Here is a 20273-nt window from a genome sequence, read left to right on the forward strand (position 1 = left end):
CCCCCGATCGTCTTAAGGTCTGCCTATTCGTGCTTTCGCTTTTCTGTTTTGACGCTGATAACTGTGATCCTCAATGAGCGTAATTTCGGTAAAGAATCAAATGGTAGCACCACTTGTTGAATTAAACCGGGGTTTCCTCAAAATACATCACGCATAATAGTGTTTATTATGATCAGTAAATTTGATATTTAAATTAGGCCCAATTATGACTATACAAACATATGTAGTTACTAAATTCAAATGAGTAGAAATAATTGGGAGAATGTACATATTTGTTTGAGGTTTAGTACTAAGATATAGTCTGCATACAAACTGAAAATGTGAATACACGTAATACGTAATACACGCCTAATGAAAGATTTTAATTGTTAAGAAGACAGACACCATGTACACTTGGCTTGACAGGCAGGCCTTGTGTCTGCATCATAGACTGTATCTGCATGTGCGTATTTGGTGTTTGGTCACCAAAGAGAAATTCCACCTTAAAAGTTGAGCGTGACAGGGGTCTGTGTCGCCTCCTCCTCGCTCAGAGGTGGTGAGGTTACGGGCTCAAACAGTTGGGAGATTACTGTTGCCTACATGAGCATGCACAAATTGGTCAAATGCACAGAGCCGCCGTCCGCCATGGTCCGGCCTGAAGATTCATGTTCATCTGCTTGTTTTTATTTTGGATAAATCTTCTTGATCTCAGTTTTTCCTGCTGCAACTTTTTGGGGTAAGTACTTTGTTGTGTTAATGTTTACTGACCATAGGCAGGAGGCAACAGTGCGATGACATGCAGCTCTATGGTCAATAAGGTCTTTTTATATATATTCATATTCTGCCACTTTGTTTGAAATGCAACGGCGTTAAACTAGTATTTCCCCCGTTTGGTCCTTGTAAAGGTCATTACACCTGTCATCAGTAACAGGAAAGACAGGTGACCCGTCAAAAGAGAAGGGAGTTTCGTGGACTGCATGTGTGCGCCCCTCTTGGGCAGAAGTTGTGGCCAAACACTTGAGATCCATTCAAATACGTAGGCCCATATCTCTCTCCTGCTCTTAAGATACTTGGTGCAAACAGTGACAAACTGTATAGAATACTTGTTGAATATATAATTACATGTTTGCACAGGCCTGAGGTTGTGCATTCTTGTTGGGAAATTCAACTGAGGACAGATTACTGAAAGCGTCTTAGATTGTGCAGTCAGATTCGACAGTTTGCACAATGCATGGATTACAGTGAAAATGCATTTCCATTTGATATGTTTTAAATATGCAATATCAGTCCGATGACCAATTATCTTTTTCGTTCTTGATCTACATTGTTCTGTGTTAATTAAGCAAGGTATTAGTACATCAATAATGAATGCAGCTATTGAAAAGTGTGTAATAATAGGCCAATGGAAGCATTAATAGATTATGTGTACCATTTTAGTGGCGTTCACATCATGATGTCAAATGGAAAGGATGCAGAGAGACAGCAGTGTGATGCAGGTGAAGTCTACAGAAATCCTACTGAAGTAAAGATGAGCCAGATTGTTTTGCCCTGTCACGCAAACCACCGTGGGGAGCTGAGTGTGGGACAGCTGCTCAAGTGGATGGACTCCACAGCCTGTCTGTCAGGTCAGCAATAATCACACATTTACAATTCTTTGGATTTGGTCATTTACTGTGGCGAATCTATTGCTCATGAGGATTGTTTTGCTTTTGCATAAAATTAGACACCAGTTTGTTCTTTGCCTAAATAATTGTGTAACTTCTTGTCACACAGCTGAAAGACATGCTGGTTGTTCCTGTATCACTGCCTCCGTGGATGACATCCATTTTGAACATACTATAAGGTAGGGTTTTTCTGTTTCTTATGATGACTGGCATTATAGTGTCTGTGTACACTGGTGTATGAATGAGAGAGTGAATGGGTGACTGGTTCCTTGCTGTAAAGTGTTTTGAGTGCTAATAGGTGGAAAAGCGCTATATAAGTTGAGACCATTTACCATATATTAACTTTTTAGATATAGGCCCTCCTCAGTAAGCTCAGGCAGCTCGTGTTGTTATGCTGTGGGATACTGTTGCTAGTACAATCATACTGTGTTGACATTTTAAATATGTGTGTTGCTCACAGTGTTGGAAAAGTCGTCAATATCTTAGCAAAAGTCAACAGAGCCTTCACATCGAGTATGGAGGTGAGTGAGATGTCCTCCATTTACCTTTCTCCTTGATTTAGATAAATGTTTTACAGCTCATGTTATGTCAAGGTTGGCATATTGGTCACTTGTGAAGACCTCTACACAGACAGGCAGTGGAAAGTCTCCCAAGCTTTTGCCACTTTTGTTGCCAGACGAACTGAAGCAGGAAAGGTAAATCTATTGCTCGTACAGTAAAACTGTATTAAACAGTATCTTTGAGCAAATCTTATTACTATATGGTGTTTGCACAGGTACAACTGAAGCAGGTGATTCCGCACACACAAATGGAGCAGATGGAGTACAGCCTGGCAGCCGAGCGCCGGAGGATGAGGCTCATACACGCTGAGATCATTACAGACCTACTGAGCAGCAGCACCGCTCAGCTGGGTATAAGCTGTTGACATCGGCTTCATAACTCAGCGTCTGTTATTGCACCATTTGAAATCAGATTGAGACTGAGCTCCTTGTTCTTGTTTTTTTTCTCACCAGGGCAATGCCAGGAGTATGAGGACGCTGTGCCAGCAGAGAAGACTCGAGTGGAGAGTGTGGAGCTGGTGCTGCCTCCCCATGCCAATCACCAGGTCAGCACTTTCGGGGGCCAGATTATGGCCTGGATGGAGAATGTAGCCACCATTGCAGCATGGTAATAACAAAGTTAGAATTTTATCTATTCTCTATTTGCACTGGCCTGAAAAAACAACCACCATTACAACCACTGATTGATTGATTAAATATATATGCAGTGTGCTGCTGCTAGAAAAAATATGTCCCCAATGCTAAAGGGGTAAAAGCAAGAGACAATGTGGATAACTGGAACTTGGGAAAAGCATCCCGAAACTACAGTTCTTAAAGTTAAACCAAAATGTTGCTGAAGTTTAGTACAACCAAGAAGATCCATACTCAAGGTCTGAATGGTAGGTAAATAGCAAAGGACAATGCATTCTACAAGAACAACAAATTATGTTTGATGTTAGTGTATATGTTACACATGTTATACCTGTCTGTATCCGCTGAAATATTTATTGAACATGTTTCTTTTGTGTTCATTTCAGTCGTTTGTGTAATGCTCATCCAACTCTCAGGACCATAGATATGTTTCATTTCCGGGGTCCATCACACATCGGTGATCGATTGGTGTTAAAAGCAATTGTAAATAATGCCTTCAAGCACAGGCGAGTTTTCACTTATCTTTGCAATCCTTTCTAATACCACATGCATCTCATCCATATGCTCTTGTATTTTGCAGCATGGAGGTGGGAGTGTGTGCAGAGGCTTACAAGGGTGGGGAGCCGCTGCGTCATATAAATAGTGCCTTTATGACATTTGAAGTACTGAACAGTGACCAGAAACCTCAAACTCTGCCACGAATACGGCCTGAACCTGTGGTGAGATTTGTGAAAGTAACCTCAAATGTGCCAAATATATAGTTAATATTTGGTTTTGTTAAATTGTTTAATTTGTTTGTCATTTAGGATGGGATAAGACGCTATAAAGAAGCCATTGCTAGAAAAAAAATACGGCTTGACAGGTAATCTCCTCTATTTGTAAGTAGTATTAACATGCAGAAGTTGACATTAAGTTTGTGTATATTTCCCAGTAATATCTATGTTTCTCACTGTATTTACTTACAATATTGCTATGCACATTACCCATTATACATCGTTCATTATGATAAACCTTTCACCAAATGTTTGAATATTGCTTTTACATGTTTATGATGATATACAGGAAATATATCATCTCTTGCAAGCAAAATGAAGTTCCTCTGTCTGTGCCCTGGGATCTAAGTAACCAGGTATTTGAAAGTTGTTGTATTTATTTATTTACTTATTCAATATACTATATTCTGTTGTGTATCATTCTGTTCTATAGATGTACCTGAGCTACAATAATGTTTCAGCTCTGAAACTAATGGATGCCAGAAACAGCTGGGTTTTAACCTCCGAGAAAAACAAGGTGAGCAACTTTTGAAGGTTTTCTTCCGCAGATTTTTATGTGAAATGTGTTGGATTTTAAAATATTACATAGCATCAGAATATTAAGTTTTAATTGCTAGTGTATGTAGTAATAAACAGAACAGTGAAAAAGTTTATTTCTGCTATATATTTGCAAGACAGGAGCACCACCACATGACATCAGCAGGTGGAGGCAAGTGTTTTGCGCTCGTGAGGAGGCTGGAAAATGCAGAATTACTCAAGCATAGTTGAATGAAAGAAAACACAATTTGATGAAGTAACTACTCTATAACTTGGTTAAGAGCTCAAAAAAGTCAGTTTAAACACAAGGTTTGCACAAAAATCAACATAACGGAAATGTCCGACATCTCCTCTGGGAAAAATCATTTGCCACCTAACTTCACGTTTTTTCATTCCAATCCACTTTATTTCTATAGCACATTTTACCAACAGAAAGTTTCCAAAGTGCCCCACATAGTGAAATACAAAAACAGTATGAAGGCCAATACAATATAAACACACATATATGTATATATATGTACAAACATACAGACAAGACTTAAAACACTACATTTTGGGGGCTGTTCAAACATGGGGGGCAGAGCATTCCATAGTGCAGGGCCGACCACAGAGAAGGCCATGCCCCCTTGGTCTGGCTTTAGGCGCGATGACCTCAGTTTGTGTTTGCTTATGTATCTTACCAGGTCCGGCTGTACACACAAGAGGAAAACCAGAGGCTCCTCTTCAAGGTAGAGATGCATGTGAGCGTCCCGGCAGCACAGACATTTCATCTACTGTCCGACCTGACCAGGCGAAAGCAGTGGGACCAACACTACGAGTATGTGACTGGAATTAAACTTGGTATGTGCTGATAATCTATATTTCACTATATTTTTCATAATATTTCTCCAGAGCATGTGAGGTGATCATGCAGGCAGATGAGGAGGACACCATCTATCGTGTAACAACTCCATCTGCCAGTAAACGTGACAAAGGCATGGAGTTCATCCTGCTGGCATCTCGGAGGAAGCCCTGTGACTCAGGGTGTGCACACAAAAACACTATTTGCTTCTCATAATGCTTTGTTTTTGTTTTTGCATGTTCTCCTGGTTCCTGTTTTTCATATTATTTGTGTGTGATTTTTCTCTGTCATTCATAGGGACCCCTATCTGATTGCACTGCGTTCTGTCACTTTGCCCACTCACCCTCCTACTGAGGATTACACCAGGGGAGAGGTGCTCTGTGCAGGCTTTACAATCCTGGAAGAGTGCAGTTTTATCACCAAGGTTGGCCCAACGACACAGCATGCATGCATTCTACCTATTTCCTATAATGCAGAGCTATTCATGGGTTTTAAATAGGGCTTGTTCTGTTTATTTACTGTACTGGCAGTTCTTTTTTAGGTCCCTAAGCTGCATTATACATTATCATTGTAGAGCCATAAGAAATAAGAAAAATGTATTGATTTTGTCAAAACCACCACCAACTGCCAAGTAACTTTCTCTTGCCTTATCTCAGGATCCGTCATAATTAAAAACTTGAAATCTTCAAATTACAATCAGCCAAAGAAAGTAATCAATCAGTCAATACTTGTGCTTTGTTGTTGTTTCAGATCACATACTACAACCAGGCCACACCAGGAGTCCTCCCTTACATCTCCACAGACATCGCTGGTCTCTCATCCAGTTTTTACAGTGCTTTTGCTGCCTGCAGTCTTTTTCTGGAGGCCAACAAACACAGTCTGGCTGTGCCGTCTTCCTCTGGGCAGCAACAGGAAAGCTGCAACTCAACCACATTCACAGTACTGGACGATCAGCAGCTCCGACAGTAAGCACAACTGAGTGAGCCCTCTGTGCGTCAGGGGCTTGGAAGTAATGCAATACAGCAGTAAGCAGTATGAAGCAATACAGGACTTATATATTTAATCATCTTAGGATTTTGCTTCAATGGATTGTTTTTTATGCAATAGTTATTTATTTTTTATTAACTGTGTATTTATGATCAAGTCTGGTTTGAAAGTTAGGTCCTCAGGATATGAAGTATGCAATTAACGTAACACTAACTCTATAATCCGTATTCTAAAGCACAATGTACCGGTATGTATTTGATTTTGGGTTATTTCTATACCACAGTGCCTTTTTACAAGCAGCTCACGTCAAGCTGTCTCAAATTATCTTGAACAATAAACACAATAGGCCAGTGGATTATCCTCACTTGTTTCAGAATTAAACCTTCCTCTCTGCATTCTTGTCATTCCTGAACACCTTTTTTATGACAAAACAGCTTGAGGTAATGCTCTGTTTTTCTGACGGGATTTTAATAATGTTGTAACAGGTGCAGACCGTTAAAGGGATGTATTCTGTCTTGTGCCTCATGATGTTAATAGTTGCAGTGACAAGAAAAGAATGTATAAAAATCTGGCTTATGCCTGCTTTGTGTATTAAATGCTATATATTGCCTTATTATTACGTTAAAACCTATTATTGTTTTTGTTTTTACAACATACAGGCACCTTGCAACTTTTCTTAAAGGCAGGGGTTGGTCTAAACATGTTCTCTGAACTTCAACCTACTCCTTTGAGAGGGCAAATTCACTCCCTTTTCCTGCTGTGAACATTTGTTGTTGTTTTTTATGCTGCTCAAATTAAATAAACTGATAATAATCAGACCAGTACATCAAGAAATAAAGTGAAGCGTCGTTTATTTTTAAAGTGCAACATAACGTCATGCATTAGTTTCATTATTCATGTGAGAAAAGAGTGAACCAATCGCTGTGAGTTAATGTCGTCATGTGACAATACCCGGAAGTAGTCAATGACAGCTCTGCATGAACCCAACTGGCCCAAACTTAAGTTCAGATCAGAGGAAATGAATGAGCATATAACATTTTAGGACTTGTACTGAGCAACCCCACAATGGACGTGGAATACAGCAAAAAATTGAAGATTTCATCACACCAGAAGCTACTTAAATTTGGCGATTTACGAGGCGAGTTATTCTTGTGCATCATCGTGTTAGTATCGAAAGTGATATGACCGCCTGATGAAGTTTGTTTTTGTTTTTTTCAAGGGCGTGAGGTGAAGCCCGGTGAGTTTTGGGATGTGGTTGTTGTGACAGCTGTGGATGAGAGTCAGAAAAACGCGTACGAGCTGCAAATAAATGAGAAAATTAAAAGAAAAGAGCTTCCTCTTGGAATTGACTACAAGGTTGTCTCAGATCCACCCGGCTTTAAAATTGGTGACTATACTGTTAGGTTCCAGTCTGTGTATTTTATAGCTCTTTTATTGTGTAACACTGTTAATTGGCTTCTTTGTAGGCAATGGAGGATCCACTCTGTACACTCTGCAGCTCCTGAGTGACACCTATGGGAAAGTTCTGGGCAAACTGAGAGTCATTCTGATTCATGCAGGTTTGAAACATTGATCATATGTACATTGTATTACATTGTGTTATTATTTTCTCAGAACTTTCTGCCCCAACTTTGCTCCCTGGGAATTTGTTTCTGATTGTAAACCAACATGTGAGCGATTCATATGTTACTAGGCTATAATGTAGTATTCTGATTTATATACAAGCAGAATTTACGATCAATCTACTATTAATATTAAGAATATATATGAAGTAGTTCTGTCAATTACTTCTGAAATCGCAGGTGATTTTAATGGAATTATCATGTATATTGATTACTAATACTAGGTCAACTTAAAACACTCTAGTTGTAGTATTAACTCACATGTCATTACAAACCATTTTTTAAATCTGAGTAAAATGGATGGATAATGGATTAATAATGTTTTGATTAATTATGAGATCAACATTAAACGCCCTAATATGAAGTAAAATTGCAGGGGGGTAAAAGTGAACAAATTGCTAATATTAAAAGTACTGTCCTTGTTCCCTAACCTGTCTGTCATGGTATGTTTAGGTGGACTGAGTCAGCGTCTGCCCAGTGCCAGTGCATTAGGGAAGATCTTCACTGCGCTGCCCCTGGGAAACCCCTTGTACCAGATGTTGGAGCTCAAACTGGCCATGTATGTGGATTTTCCATCGCACATGAGACCAGGCGTTCTCGTGACCTGCGCTGACGACATTGAGCTGTACAGTATTGCAGAAAACCAGTGCATCACCTTTGACAAACCAGGTTTTACTGCATTGGCCCACCCCTCTCCTCTGTCTATAGGCACAACCCATGGGGTGTTTGTGTTAGAATCACATGAAACATCCTCCCTCTCTGAAATGCAGACCACCTCCTGTCTGCGTTTTCTGCACAAACCGAGCGTGGACAAAATGCGAGACACTGGGGCAGTTTGTAAAAGCGACCAAGGCAGTGAGTTTGTTTACACAGACAGTACTTATTATTTCGACTTCGAAACCTCACACACTCTCCTGAATCTGCTCAAAGAAGTGGGCTCCCTGGACTGTGAGATCGACGCATATGGTGATTTTCTACAAGCACTCGGCCCCAAAGCCTCTGTTGATTACACCAGCAATACTAGCAATGTCACCAAAGAGGAGGGCAATTTGGTGGCAGTTCGCAAAAAGATCTTCCACCTTCTGAGAGGCACCCCCTTAAATGTGATTCTCCTGAACGTGTCTAAGTTTTACCACATTGGAACCACATCTGAATTCCTTTTTCACCTCACGCAAGACACAGCGCTGAGAAATGAACTTGGCCTCCTGTCTTCGGCCTTCAGCTTGCATGACACTGAGGACTATAAAGACACTCCTTCGTGCTGCGTGATGTACAGCATTGTTGATCCCACTTGTTCTTTAGGACAAGGTTCAGTTGTAGAGTATTCCCGACTTGAAAAGGAAGTTTCTATTGGCCAAGGGTCCATCATAAGCAGCTGCTGGATTGGCTCTGGTCTGTCTGTGCCTGGTTTAGTCTTCATGCATTCTCTTTGCATCAACCAGAAGCGCAACACAGGATATGTAACGATTGCGTTTGGGATAGAGGACAACCTGAAGCGCTCCGTGGAAAACACTGCCAACATTGAAACCCTGCAGCTATTCGGTTCGAGCCTGCCTCATTGCCTGTCCCGCTGGGGAATAAGCAGCGAAGGACTGAAGTTTTCTGGTGATGTGTCCTGTTGCAGTTTGTGGAGCGCTTGTCTGTTTCCCATTTGTTCAGATCAGAAAACCTCCTTCTCCATGTCGTTAGAAATGGTTAACGCTGTGCTCAGTGACGCTACAATAGCTTTAACCAAGGATGTACAGTTGATGTCTATGCAGCAGGCTTTACAGGCCAAAAATCTGAAGGAGATGTTAAGGTTCAGAGCAGCACTTTATGATGAAATCACAGCCCAATAGTTCTGTCATCCTGAACATGTCGTTTTGTTTATTATTAATGTTCAAAAGAGCACCAGTTAATCAAACAAGCTATATTATTTTATCCTCTCCATCAAAATGTCCTTGACACAAAAACATAAAATTTGCTCTTTTTTCATATATATTTATACCATGGTCTGGGTGAATACTCGATTCTGATTGGCTGGAGGGTGTCCCTTAAAAGTGATAATGTACACTGTAATCATAATGTAATGTAATGTTTAATATAATAGATGATGTGTACACCTAGTCTGGCAAAAATTAAATAACAGTTAAATCATGTTCTATATCACTCCACTGCAGCTGGAACTAGTTTCTGGTAAAACTGATTAAAAAGTGAAATAACTCCTGCCCAGGACTTAAAAAAATAAGCAAACAGACCCCCATGAACAGTTTCAGTTCACGGGACCATGGTGTAAGCGGGATAATGGACACCTCATCGTGCATTATCCCTTACATATTTTAACAGCTTTGCTAATTGAATCCTCTGTAATGCTGTATTTATGCTTGTGTGTTCATTAAAGAATATGACTTAAGTCAGTGTTATACAGCAGTGTTTCCAAATGTTTTAATTATGTTTTTCAGTTCAAGGTTTGATTTTGAGAGTATTTTGGCACCCATTTTGAACACAACACACTAATCAATACTAAATAATCTTTGTTTAGTTGGTCACTTTGTAGTAATGTTGGCAAAATCCTCAATGTAGGGGGTACTCAGAGTATAAATGAATGACTCAAGGGGTACACGATACAAAAACAATAGGTTACAAACTTATTTTTTCCCTGAAAAGACTGAAATCACCAGAGATGGAGGCCACATTTGAAGGCAGATCAGTTGTCATCGTTGTTGGGCATTCCATTCAAATGGGTTTATTTTTAGCCCCCAGTTATGATCCCCCCTTTATCTGCACTGGGGCAATTGTGGAGCAGTGACAGATTGCACTGCGACTTCACTGTAGTCAACCAAACTACAGGTCACACAGGCAGAGGGCCGCTGTATATCAATGGGAAACTACAAATCAAGACCTTCTCAGACATGCACAGGTAAAGCTCTTTCACAGATGTACATACTTGGCTGAAACTTGAGTTTATCTTTTAGTTTTAAATGACTCAGTTTTGTTTTCAAGAGCAACTTCAGTAAGAGTGTTAAAATGAATAGCAGTGCATTTATGTATAAAGGCAAGTAGGTAACCATTATTTTCCTGTACAGATGAGTGGAAGAAGAAGGTGTGTGAATCATATGCTGTTATCATTGAGAGGTTGGAGGATGACTTCCATCTACAAGAGACGCAGATAGCAGATCTCAACCTTGCCTTTAGGTGACAGCGTTTTTTAAATTTGTTTTAATTTGAATCCAAGCATGCTTATTTCTTTTCTTGTTGTTTAAAGTCTGTCCTAACATGAGGTTGTTATCTTGTCTCCAAGTTCTGATGACGCTTTCCAGAAGGTGAACTTGAACTATCGCACAGACAAGGGGTTGTCGCTGCTGCATCTCTGCTGTGTCTGTGGAGGTATGTGTGACCACTAGAGTCTATTAATAACCGGCAAACAACATGTGGCAGTGAAAGAGGATTAGACATGGTGACTGACAGAACTCTCTCTGGTCTGTGATTATCCTCAAAATAATAATGTTTTGTTCATCGATTTGACAAACAATAATCCTCATTTACATGTTTGTTTGCTATGCTTATAAGGATTTAACCCAGAATGTTCTGCTCAGGGAACAAGGGTCACATTCACACCCTGGTCCTCAAAGGCCTGCGTCCATCCAGACTGTCCAGAAATGGCTTCACTGCTCTTCACTTGGCGGCTTACAAGGTTACAAGACATGCCTGTGATTTAATACGTGCTTCCTAATGTTTTACCACATGGTGGAGTGCAAGTACACCCAAACCCAAATGAGAATAAGCTGCTGGGTTGCAGTAAAACTAGCAAACCGTTTTCTGCCATATAAAAAAGTAAATGCTATTTACAATTAGTTTCCACTCCTCAGGATAATGGTGAACTGGTGACAGAGCTGCTCCACGGGGGCTCAGATGTTCAACAGGTTGGCTATGGGGCCCTGACTGCTCTGCATGTGGCCACATTGGCTGGACACCATGAGGTAGGACAAACATTAATTAAAATACTCTCAATACTTCTGTTGTCATTAGTCTGTTACATGGAGTATTGTCCTCTTATAGGCAGCTGATATACTCCTACAACATGGAGCGTTTGTGAATGTACAAGATGCTGTGTTTTTCACTCCGCTTCATGTTGCTGCATACAATGGCCATGAACAAGTAAAGAAATTACAATTTCACCCTCTCTGCCTGGTTAAATTTATGTTTAGCAGCCAACAAAGACTTTTTTTCCTGTGTATTTTAGGTGGCAAAACTTCTGTTGAAGTACGGTGCAGACGTAAATGCCTCTGGTGAAGTAGGAGACCGGCCTCTGCATTTGGCTGCAGCAAAAGGCTATCTCAGTATTTGCAAACTTTTAATGTTAGAAGAAAGCAAGGCCAATGGCAAGTCTTCTAACTACAAGTCATAGTGCTGTTTAAATTACTTTGAGAATGTACTTTAAAAAAGTGTTTTCTCCTATTCGCTCTTACCCATTTATAGTCAATGCCCAGGATAACGAGGATCACGTCCCTCTTCACTTCTGTGCTAGATTTGGTCATCACGACATCGTGCATTACCTTCTTCAGGCCGACTTTGATGTGCAGCCTCACTCTGTCAACATTTATGGGGACACTCCATTACACTTGTAAAAGGCTTTTATTGACTGTTTTTGAATAATTTAGGTACTGAAAAGGAGCTTTGACTAAGCAGTGTGCAATGTTATTGTTCTTCAGGGCTTGCTATAATGGAAAGTTTGCAGCAGTGAAGGAACTCCTCCAGCGTTCAGGCACAGACAGTATCCCTAAAGAGAACATCTTCAGCGAGACAGCGCTTCACAGGCAAATTAAACAATGCCTTATATTTTAACAGAAGCGTGACAACGAGGGGATAGCCAGTGGTAGCACAGGCACCCATGGTTTCTGATTGGCCACCCCACTCTGAAGGGCAGCAACACCTTCAGTTCAGTTGCTGAAATTATAGTTTTTATTTCTCAATTTATATTTAGCATTCTGGGTCAAGACCGGTGCTAAATAGTGAGTGCAAGCTGGAAAATAGCTATTTGTGGGCATGTTGCACCTAATTTACCATTTGAAATTGCCTTAATTATAGTAAGAGGGCCCCAAATTTGATATGTAAATAGGAGAATGTTGCATGAGTAAAAAATGCGTAATTGACTCTGCTGCTTATTCACTTTTGCACATAAGCAAACACTAAATGACCCACTTAAAGACTTTTACTTGGTGCCATCCTACCATGACTGAATGCTACCCCTGGGTCACCTAAATGAAAACAGTCTGGAAATGCCTCTGTTTAAGCAACATCCAACAGCTAAACATCTGAATAAAGTGTTTATTTATAGTGCTTGTACTTATGGAAAAGACCTGGAGATGGTGAAGTTTCTGTTGAGTCAAAACGCCATGAGCATTAACCACCAAGGCCGAGACGGACACACAGGTATCACTGATCTAATGCTTGTTACTATAATATTGTGGTTTGTTATTGTTGTTGTTGTTACTCCTGTCCCCTATGCAGCACTGCACAGCGCCTGTTTCCATGGACACATCCGCTTAGTGCAGTTTCTCTTGGACAGTGGGGCGGACATGAACTTAGTGGCTTGTGACCCCAGTCGATCCAGTGGAGAGAAGGATGAGCAGACCTGCCTGATGTGGGCTTATGAAAAAGGTCTATTTCCATGAGCTGCAGTTATTCTTCATTACAAGGTCTGCGTTACTATGTTTTGATATAATTGCTTTGTTCTAATCTCAGGCCATGACGCTATCGTGACATTATTAAAACACTACAAACGCCCAGACGATTCCCCTTGTAATGAGTACTCGCAGCCAGGAGGGGGTGAGTCGCCATAATGTAGAAATATCTGGGTCTCTACATAAAAAAAAAAAAAGATTATCTACATTAATTTCAACATGCTGTCTCCACTTTAGATGGATCTTATGTGTCTGTGCCTTCTCCTTTGGGAAAGATTAAAAGCATGACAAAAGGTACTGAAGTGAAACATGACTGCCTTATTCTGTGTTGGAAGAGAATATTGGATTTTTATTATTATTAAATTACTGAGGAAAATAATGCGGTATACATTATGTGTGTTGTTTCATGGGACATTTTCTATTATAGTTCTTATCTCCCCACAGAGAAGGCGGAGGTTCTGCTGCTCAGGGCCACTCTCCCGTCGCATTTCCACCTTCAACTTTCTGAGCTGGAGTTTCATGAAATTATTGGTTCCGGTAAAGTTCTTCATCGTACAAGCCTGCTTGAAGACTAGCCGTGAATACTGTATTAACATGATGTTTTGGCCATTCCAGGTTCTTTTGGCAGAGTTTACAAAGGCAAATGCAGAAACAAAATTGTTGCTATTAAACGGTATTGTCCTTTTAGTAGAAACATTTTTTTTATCTCCATTTTGTCAACTCTGATTTATGGAACGTTTTGTTTTTTTATGCAGATATAAAGCCAACACGTACTGCTCTAAATCAGACGTGGACATGTTCTGCAGAGAGGTGTCAATACTGTGTCGTCTGAACCATCCCTGCATCATACATTTCGTGGGCGCCTGTTTAGACGACCCCAGTCAGTTTGCGATTGTCACTCAGTACATTTCTGGAGGCTCTCTCTTCTCCTTGCTGCATGAACAGAAGAGGTCAGTGCTGTTGTTCACTTGCCTAAACTACATGCATGCACATTGGTTTTTCAGGATTATTTACCCACGTACAGATTTTGTTCTTTGTGTGATGTTTATTGAGTGTGAAGAATAGATATCCTTGTCCATGGTAGATACATTGTGAGGTAAACATGTCTGTGAACTGAAGTGAGTTTAATTAATTTAGTTCTAAAGCCGATAAACAGTGATAAGGCGCAGAGTTTGTCTGACTCCCTGGACAGAGACTAAATGTTTACAGCTAGATTTCAAACAACCGCAAGGAGTTATTTAGTGTCGGACAAGTGCGTGTTTGCCCAGAGCAGCAGTTGTTACAGCTCTCATTATCCACCCTGGACGCCTCTTCACCAATCAGTGGCCCTGATCCTGCCATTGATCCAGATGAAGAGTTGTGCTAACTGTGAGCTCAGGTGTGCTCTTTATAGACTGCCCTATTGATCTGTGTTAAGTGCGGTGTGTGATTGGCAGGGGCCATCGACCTGGCTCTAAGTGGCTGCTGTTTTAATGATGTGTCAATGGACAGGCTCATAGACCTGCAGTCCAAGCTCATCATCGCCATCGATGTGGCCAAGGGCATGGAGTACCTGCACAACCTGACCCAGCCCATCATCCACAGGGACCTCAACAGGTGGGCCACCCACAAGTCCACGTGAGCTGAGAAACCACTGAGGATACTGATGATTGTCTGCTTTCAGTCACAATATTTTGCTCTATGAGGATGGACACGCTGTGGTTGCAGACTTTGGTGGTAAGGCTACCACTTCTGATTATTTGTGTTAAACATATTTCACCCATTTCAGGGACTGAGTTAAGTCACATGATGTTCAGGCCAGTTCCTTTTCTGCGTAGTTAGCATCAGGAGTAATATGTCGTGATGACCCAGATGATTTTGACACAAAAACATGGGCAACACCAGTTGTGACTAGTTAAAGGGTCAACAGTGGCACAGGTGGTAGTGCGGGTCGTCTCGTGATCAGAAGGTTGTGGGTTTGAATCCCATCTCCCGCAAATGCACACTGTTGTTGTGTCCTTGGGCAAGACACCTCCAGTGACTGTGTACATTGGTGTATGGTTCTTTACTGTAAAGCGCTTTGGGCCTGATAAAGGTAGAAAAGCACTATATCACTAGAGTCCATTTACCTATGCGCTAAAATATTGTCCCCATAAAACTCTAATTGAGTTTGAGAATTATCATACAGTACTTACATTGCGGTAAAGGTTGTGATTGAGCTAAAACCTGCTCTTTTCTTTAATGCAGAATCTCGATTCCTTCAGTCTGTGAATGAGGACAACATGACCAAGCAGCCAGGGGTCGGTATTTTGACTTCTCTATTATATCTATGTCCTGTCCTGTTATATACATGATCCGACAGCACCAGCAGTGTGAGCTTTGCTGTTTGTTGTCGTTCTCTACGAACACCTGCCATCAATTACCCACCATCAAGAAAGTGCCATGATGCAGATTTGGTGCTGAATCATCTCTATGCAGAGTGCTTGGACTGCAGTTTGGTGTTAAGTGCTCTGCGTCTCTTGGGAGCTGCCTGTTGTGAGAAACCATTCGCCCTTGCTGGGACACAGTGTTCAAAGCAGTAATTGGCCTTCATTGAGTGCACCTCTGTTTTCCTATCTTTTTTTTTTCAGGTTTATTATGTTGATATGATCAAACATATTAAATATACGGTATAATACGTTTATTATACCAGATGTGTGCCTTTGTACAGAATCTGCGCTGGATGGCTCCTGAAGTGTTCACACAGTGCACCCGGTACTCGGTGAAGGCGGACATGTTCAGCTATGCCCTCTGTCTGTGGGAACTGCTCACTGGAGAAATACCCTTTGCCCATTTGAAACCTGGTAATTTATCATAGGACCAAGCATTTATGTGCTACTACACAGTTAATTGTATTTATTTATTTATTCATTTAATTTTAGATTGCTCTTTGATGGTATCTCTTCTTTACTTATCTTCCTCTAATGCTATTATATGATACTCTCTTTACTTATGTACTTTGGAAATGCTTTGAAGTTCTTCGATTTTGTTGATGAAATGTGATTTATAAAGAACACAGATTTGAATGTGATGCTGCTTCACTGAAACTGAAACCAATGAGCAGGTTTTAAAACACCTTTTTGTTTGTGTTTGTAGCTGCAGCGGCTGCAGACATGGCCTACCATCACATAAGACCTCCGATCGGTTACTCCATCCCTAAACCCATCTCTGCACTTCTGATGAGAGGCTGGAACTCCTGCCCAGAGGTACACAATTACACAATTAATACTTTAACTATTAGGCAGTTTATTTGCATATTTTAGAGCTACCGTATAAATATTCAAAAAGGCAAATTGGCCCGGAAGTCGAGCCATTTTGCATGTGCTTGAAAATTTTAAAAGTGAACAGTCATTTCCCCTGATAATGTATTGCTGCCTGAGCATAATCGGTGCAGTGACGTTCATAATTAGCCAGGAATGTAGCCTCGACCTAATTAAGAGTCAGGGCACGTTAGCTGAGCGTGTTGGCGCAGTTCCCTGGGAATACATCGTCTTCCTGTTGCCAGTACTCTCTTCACTTATCACAAAATGGCTTCTCCAGAGAATACACTTGTCCCACAGCCACTTCATCAGGACACATTTCCTCATAGGTATTCTCTGGTGCACTCCTGTGTGATCAGATCATTCTCGTGAGATTTATGTGCGACATGCTGATTAGTGTTTACATATTAGTTGTGCAAGCTGGAATTAAATGCTTCAAAGTTTGCTTTATACTTTTGATATTGGATGCTGTGATATACTTCCTTGCCTTACAGCATCAGTGGTAACTCTGCCATGTACACATATCAGTTGAAATATGAGCCCATTGCTTTATTATTGATGGTGTAAAACTGTTTTTTCCCCACACAAAAGAGGCAAGCATTGACAGCTTTCTCTCAGACATAGATTCAGCCTCTTCAGCCGTTACAGCCTTGTCTATCCTTAGGCACTTTTATCGAATTCGGTGTATTTTTATTTTATTTTTTTAGTATAAAGAGCCCATTGGCATCACTTGTTGCTTCCTTGGACCTTGGTCAATAACTTAAGGGTCTTTTAATTCACATACTTTACAATGTCCTAATGTTATGATTGGTCAGTGTTGGTATCATGTTTGTTTGTTGGGTGTTTTTGAATCTATGTTGAGGTGAGCTTGTGGATGTGATGTATAATTGAGCAGCTCTGGGGTCTTTGTAGTTCCCCAGGGGAGAGCAGATCTGAGGGTGTTGAACCCTGTGCCTCTCATGGGGATGGACTGCACCTGTGTGATGACAAATATAGTTCTGTTTTTCAGGACAGACCCGAGTTCTCCGAAGTTGTCTCAAACTTGGAAGAATGTCTTTCCAATATTGAGGTAAACTTAAGTCTTAAGCTAAGCTCTTACCCCCCACGTTAACAAAGCGCATTTTTTCCAGTTCGGCTCTACCTAAATCTAAAAGCTTCTCAATTGGAGAGCAACAGTGCAATGCCTCATTTGAAAGCTAAGACTTATAAAACTGATTGTAGGTCTTTGCTTAAAGGGACTAAAACTCCTGCATGTCCCAGCCATGTCCTAATGTGTAGGATGAGCCCAGACATATTCACCACAACTGCCTCTAAAATCCTGCACTGTCACTCAAAAAGTTGTTAATTCGGGTCCGAAGTGCCGTCATGCACGAGCTTAATATAGAAACTGCAGTAACGCATAAGACCTGAGGTGGCAGTAGCGAGTTTAATGAATGACAACTTGCATCTAGTCCCTTTAAGTCTTAGAAAAGACAACTTTTTTGTCATTTTTTTAAAGCGTTTTTGTCATGTTTTTGTCTTTTTTGTTGCTTTTTTTTTTTCACCATTTTTTTGGTCACTTTTTTGTTGCGTTTTTATCCTTTTCAAGAAGCTTTTAGATTTGGATGAAGCCAAACTGGAGAAAATGTGTTCAGTTCAGGTGGGGGTTAAGAGGTTAGGCTAAAAGCAGTTTCACAGTTTGTTCAAGTGGATACAATATAATTCACTATAAGATTAAAAAAATCACAAACAAATGTTATACATTTAATGCCGAATGAAGAGTCCATGGCATGTTGTTTTGTATAATTTTCTGTTAATCCAAATCCAATTGCCCTGATTTTCTCCAAAAAAATATCCTAACAACCCACTTTCCATACAGTTGTAGTATATGAGTTGTTGTTGTTTTTCCCCCTTTGCTTCCAGCTGATGTCTCCAGCCTCCAGTAACAGCAGTGGCTCCCTGTCCCCCTCCTCGTCCTCCGACTGTCTGGCGGCTCGGGGGGGTCCTGGGCGGAGCCATGTGGCAGCTCTCCGCTCTCGATTTGAGCTGGAGTACGCTCTTAATACACGCGCCTACGCCTTCTGGTCTCAGAGGTAAGAACACTTGTGCACGACCTTGGACGGTTAAGGAAAAGCACTTCACAGTGTTCTTTCACCCGGGTCTTAGCCCTGTTAGCGAGAGGGCTATTCTACAACTATTTAACTGTGCTCATGGTTTATCTGGCCTAACCTTTTGAACTCTAGTAGGGGATGTGCATCTTTTAGCGGCATATTTAGGTATTGCACTTTAATTTACTGCACAGAAATAGAATCGTTCCTTAATAGCATGAGACACACCTGTCCAAACCTTAACCCACAGTCTAAACGACCATTTCTTGGTATTAACCTCTTAACCCCCACCTAAACTGAGCACATTAACTTTTTCTCGAGTTAGGCTTTATCAGAATCTAAAAGCTTCTTGAAGAAAGTGTAATAATAGTGACAAAAATGAGAAGAAAGCAAGGAAATTGCAACAAAAAAGCGTCCAAAAGTGACCCAAAAAAAGGGATGAAAGTGCAGCAAAAAATGAACAAAAATGTGACGAAAACGCAATAAAAAAAGTGGCAGAAATGCAACGGAAATGCACAAACAAAGCCACAAAAAAGTGACAAAAAATGAAAAATAAAGTGAAAAAAGTGACGACAACACAAGGGAATCATCCGTTTAGATCAGTTTTGAAGCTCTGAGTTTGAGGTGTTACACTGGCCTATAAGCAGCAAGCTCCAGTCCAGAAGCTTTTAGATTTGGGGAAAGCCGAACTGGAGAAAATGCATTTGGTTAAGGCGGGTGTTAATTGTGATCATAGAGAATAAATCTCAAATCTGAACGATACCCCATTACTTCACCTGCCAATAACAAAACTACAGGCTATATTGGTGCTGCAGATGTTGTGACCAGACTGTCAAACTTGTCATAAATATTGAATAATGTTTAGCCCAGCAGAGAAAGTGAGAGTAGACGAGACCAGAAGATCATATTACAGTGTATCTGGCTTCATCTTGCTCCCTGCATGTAAAGAAACCACAGTATGTCTTTTGGCCGTGTATTGTCTTTCTGTTGAATAAGGCATTGTGGTGTTTTTCTGTCCCGGCGGCAGTGAGCAAAGACGGGCGTCTGGAGGCCTCTCACTGGAAGAGCTCAGAAGAAGCATGCAGTTCTCTCCAGTTGATCGAAATGGTTGGTCCACCAGTACATTAAAGTGCATGTTTCCATGGTTTAACTAATTAGGGATAACAAGGATAATTCCCATGTTAAGCATTAATCATAGTTTACACCAGTGGTAATTATATACAAAAAGTAAACAAAAAAACTTTGAACTAATGTTTTTTAATTTGTTTTTATGTATCTTTTTTTTAGGTTATGTGTCGGATCCCATGAGCACGATGCGATTTTCTTCCCACTTGAGCAACAACGGAAGCTTTGAGGACAGCAACTAACCGACATATAACTTTTTTACTGTTTTATACATTTACTATTATTATACTATTACTATTATTATAGTGGATTTACTAGGAAAAGAAGGTATACCATGATGTGTTTACTTTAGGGCTACTACTTTTGTGAGTATGTCCAATGTTTAATAATAAAAAAGTAAGAAATCGCAGATGCCATTTAACTTCTTTTATTGCTAAACCACACCATATTGAATTAAGTGTTCAGTTACGAAATAAATAACTATAAGATAAAACTCCCAAAGCCTCAATGATACTAAGGAAAACATT

General features: G+C 40.5%; 3 protein-coding genes across 3 annotated transcripts; all 3 read left to right on the top strand.

Moving 5' to 3' along the window:
• The first annotated feature begins 542 nt into the window (after nt 1-542).
• acot11b (acyl-CoA thioesterase 11b) lies at nt 543-6629 on the top strand. The gene is made up of 16 exons (XM_079575039.1): nt 543-715; nt 1417-1604; nt 1753-1822; nt 2104-2164; nt 2237-2338; nt 2419-2554; nt 2657-2810; nt 3220-3339; nt 3414-3552; nt 3640-3695; nt 3896-3962; nt 4040-4123; nt 4827-4960; nt 5035-5166; nt 5282-5408; nt 5735-6629. The coding sequence occupies exons 1-16, from the start codon at nt 645-647 to the stop codon at nt 5951-5953; spliced, it is 1860 nt and encodes a 619-aa protein (XP_079431165.1). The 5' UTR covers nt 543-644; the 3' UTR covers nt 5954-6629.
• A 407-nt stretch (nt 6630-7036) lies between these two features.
• fpgt (fucose-1-phosphate guanylyltransferase) lies at nt 7037-9507 on the top strand (the record flags this gene model as incomplete). The annotated part of the gene is made up of 4 exons (XM_079574363.1): nt 7037-7109; nt 7170-7358; nt 7438-7530; nt 8047-9507. The coding sequence occupies 4 exons, from the start codon at nt 7037-7039 to the stop codon at nt 9429-9431; spliced, it is 1740 nt and encodes a 579-aa protein (XP_079430489.1). The 3' UTR covers nt 9432-9507.
• A 568-nt stretch (nt 9508-10075) lies between these two features.
• On the top strand, nt 10076-20024 carry tnni3k (TNNI3 interacting kinase). The gene is made up of 25 exons (XM_079574747.1): nt 10076-10492; nt 10659-10767; nt 10874-10959; nt 11169-11266; nt 11442-11552; nt 11632-11730; nt 11816-11954; nt 12052-12196; nt 12285-12389; nt 12911-13005; nt 13084-13233; nt 13318-13401; nt 13494-13550; nt 13701-13793; nt 13872-13929; nt 14012-14206; nt 14748-14852; nt 14920-14972; nt 15483-15535; nt 15946-16078; nt 16371-16480; nt 17544-17603; nt 18437-18606; nt 19649-19728; nt 19909-20024. The coding sequence occupies exons 1-25, from the start codon at nt 10453-10455 to the stop codon at nt 19986-19988; spliced, it is 2508 nt and encodes an 835-aa protein (XP_079430873.1). The 5' UTR covers nt 10076-10452; the 3' UTR covers nt 19989-20024.
• The last annotated feature ends 249 nt before the right edge of the window (nt 20025-20273 follow it).

Source organism: Gobius niger (assembly GCF_951799975.1).
Source record: "Gobius niger genome assembly, chromosome: 17".
NCBI classification, from domain to species: Eukaryota; Metazoa; Chordata; class Actinopteri; order Gobiiformes; family Gobiidae; genus Gobius; species Gobius niger.

Coding starts and splice junctions, on each gene's coding strand:
- tnni3k (XM_079574747.1), top strand. CDS start 10,453: ATGGGAAACTACAAATCAAGACCTTCTCAGACATGCACAG. Junction 11,955..12,051: donor AGAAGAAAGCAAGGCCAATG/GCAAGTCTTCTA, acceptor ACCCATTTATAG/TCAATGCCCAGGATAACGAG. Junction 13,794..13,871: donor TCATGAAATTATTGGTTCCG/GTAAAGTTCTTC, acceptor TGGCCATTCCAG/GTTCTTTTGGCAGAGTTTAC.
- acot11b (XM_079575039.1), top strand. CDS start 645: ATGTTCATCTGCTTGTTTTTATTTTGGATAAATCTTCTTGATCTCAGT. Junction 1,823..2,103: donor CATTTTGAACATACTATAAG/GTAGGGTTTTTC, acceptor TGTTGCTCACAG/TGTTGGAAAAGTCGTCAATA. Junction 2,811..3,219: donor GTAGCCACCATTGCAGCATG/GTAATAACAAAG, acceptor TGTTCATTTCAG/TCGTTTGTGTAATGCTCATC.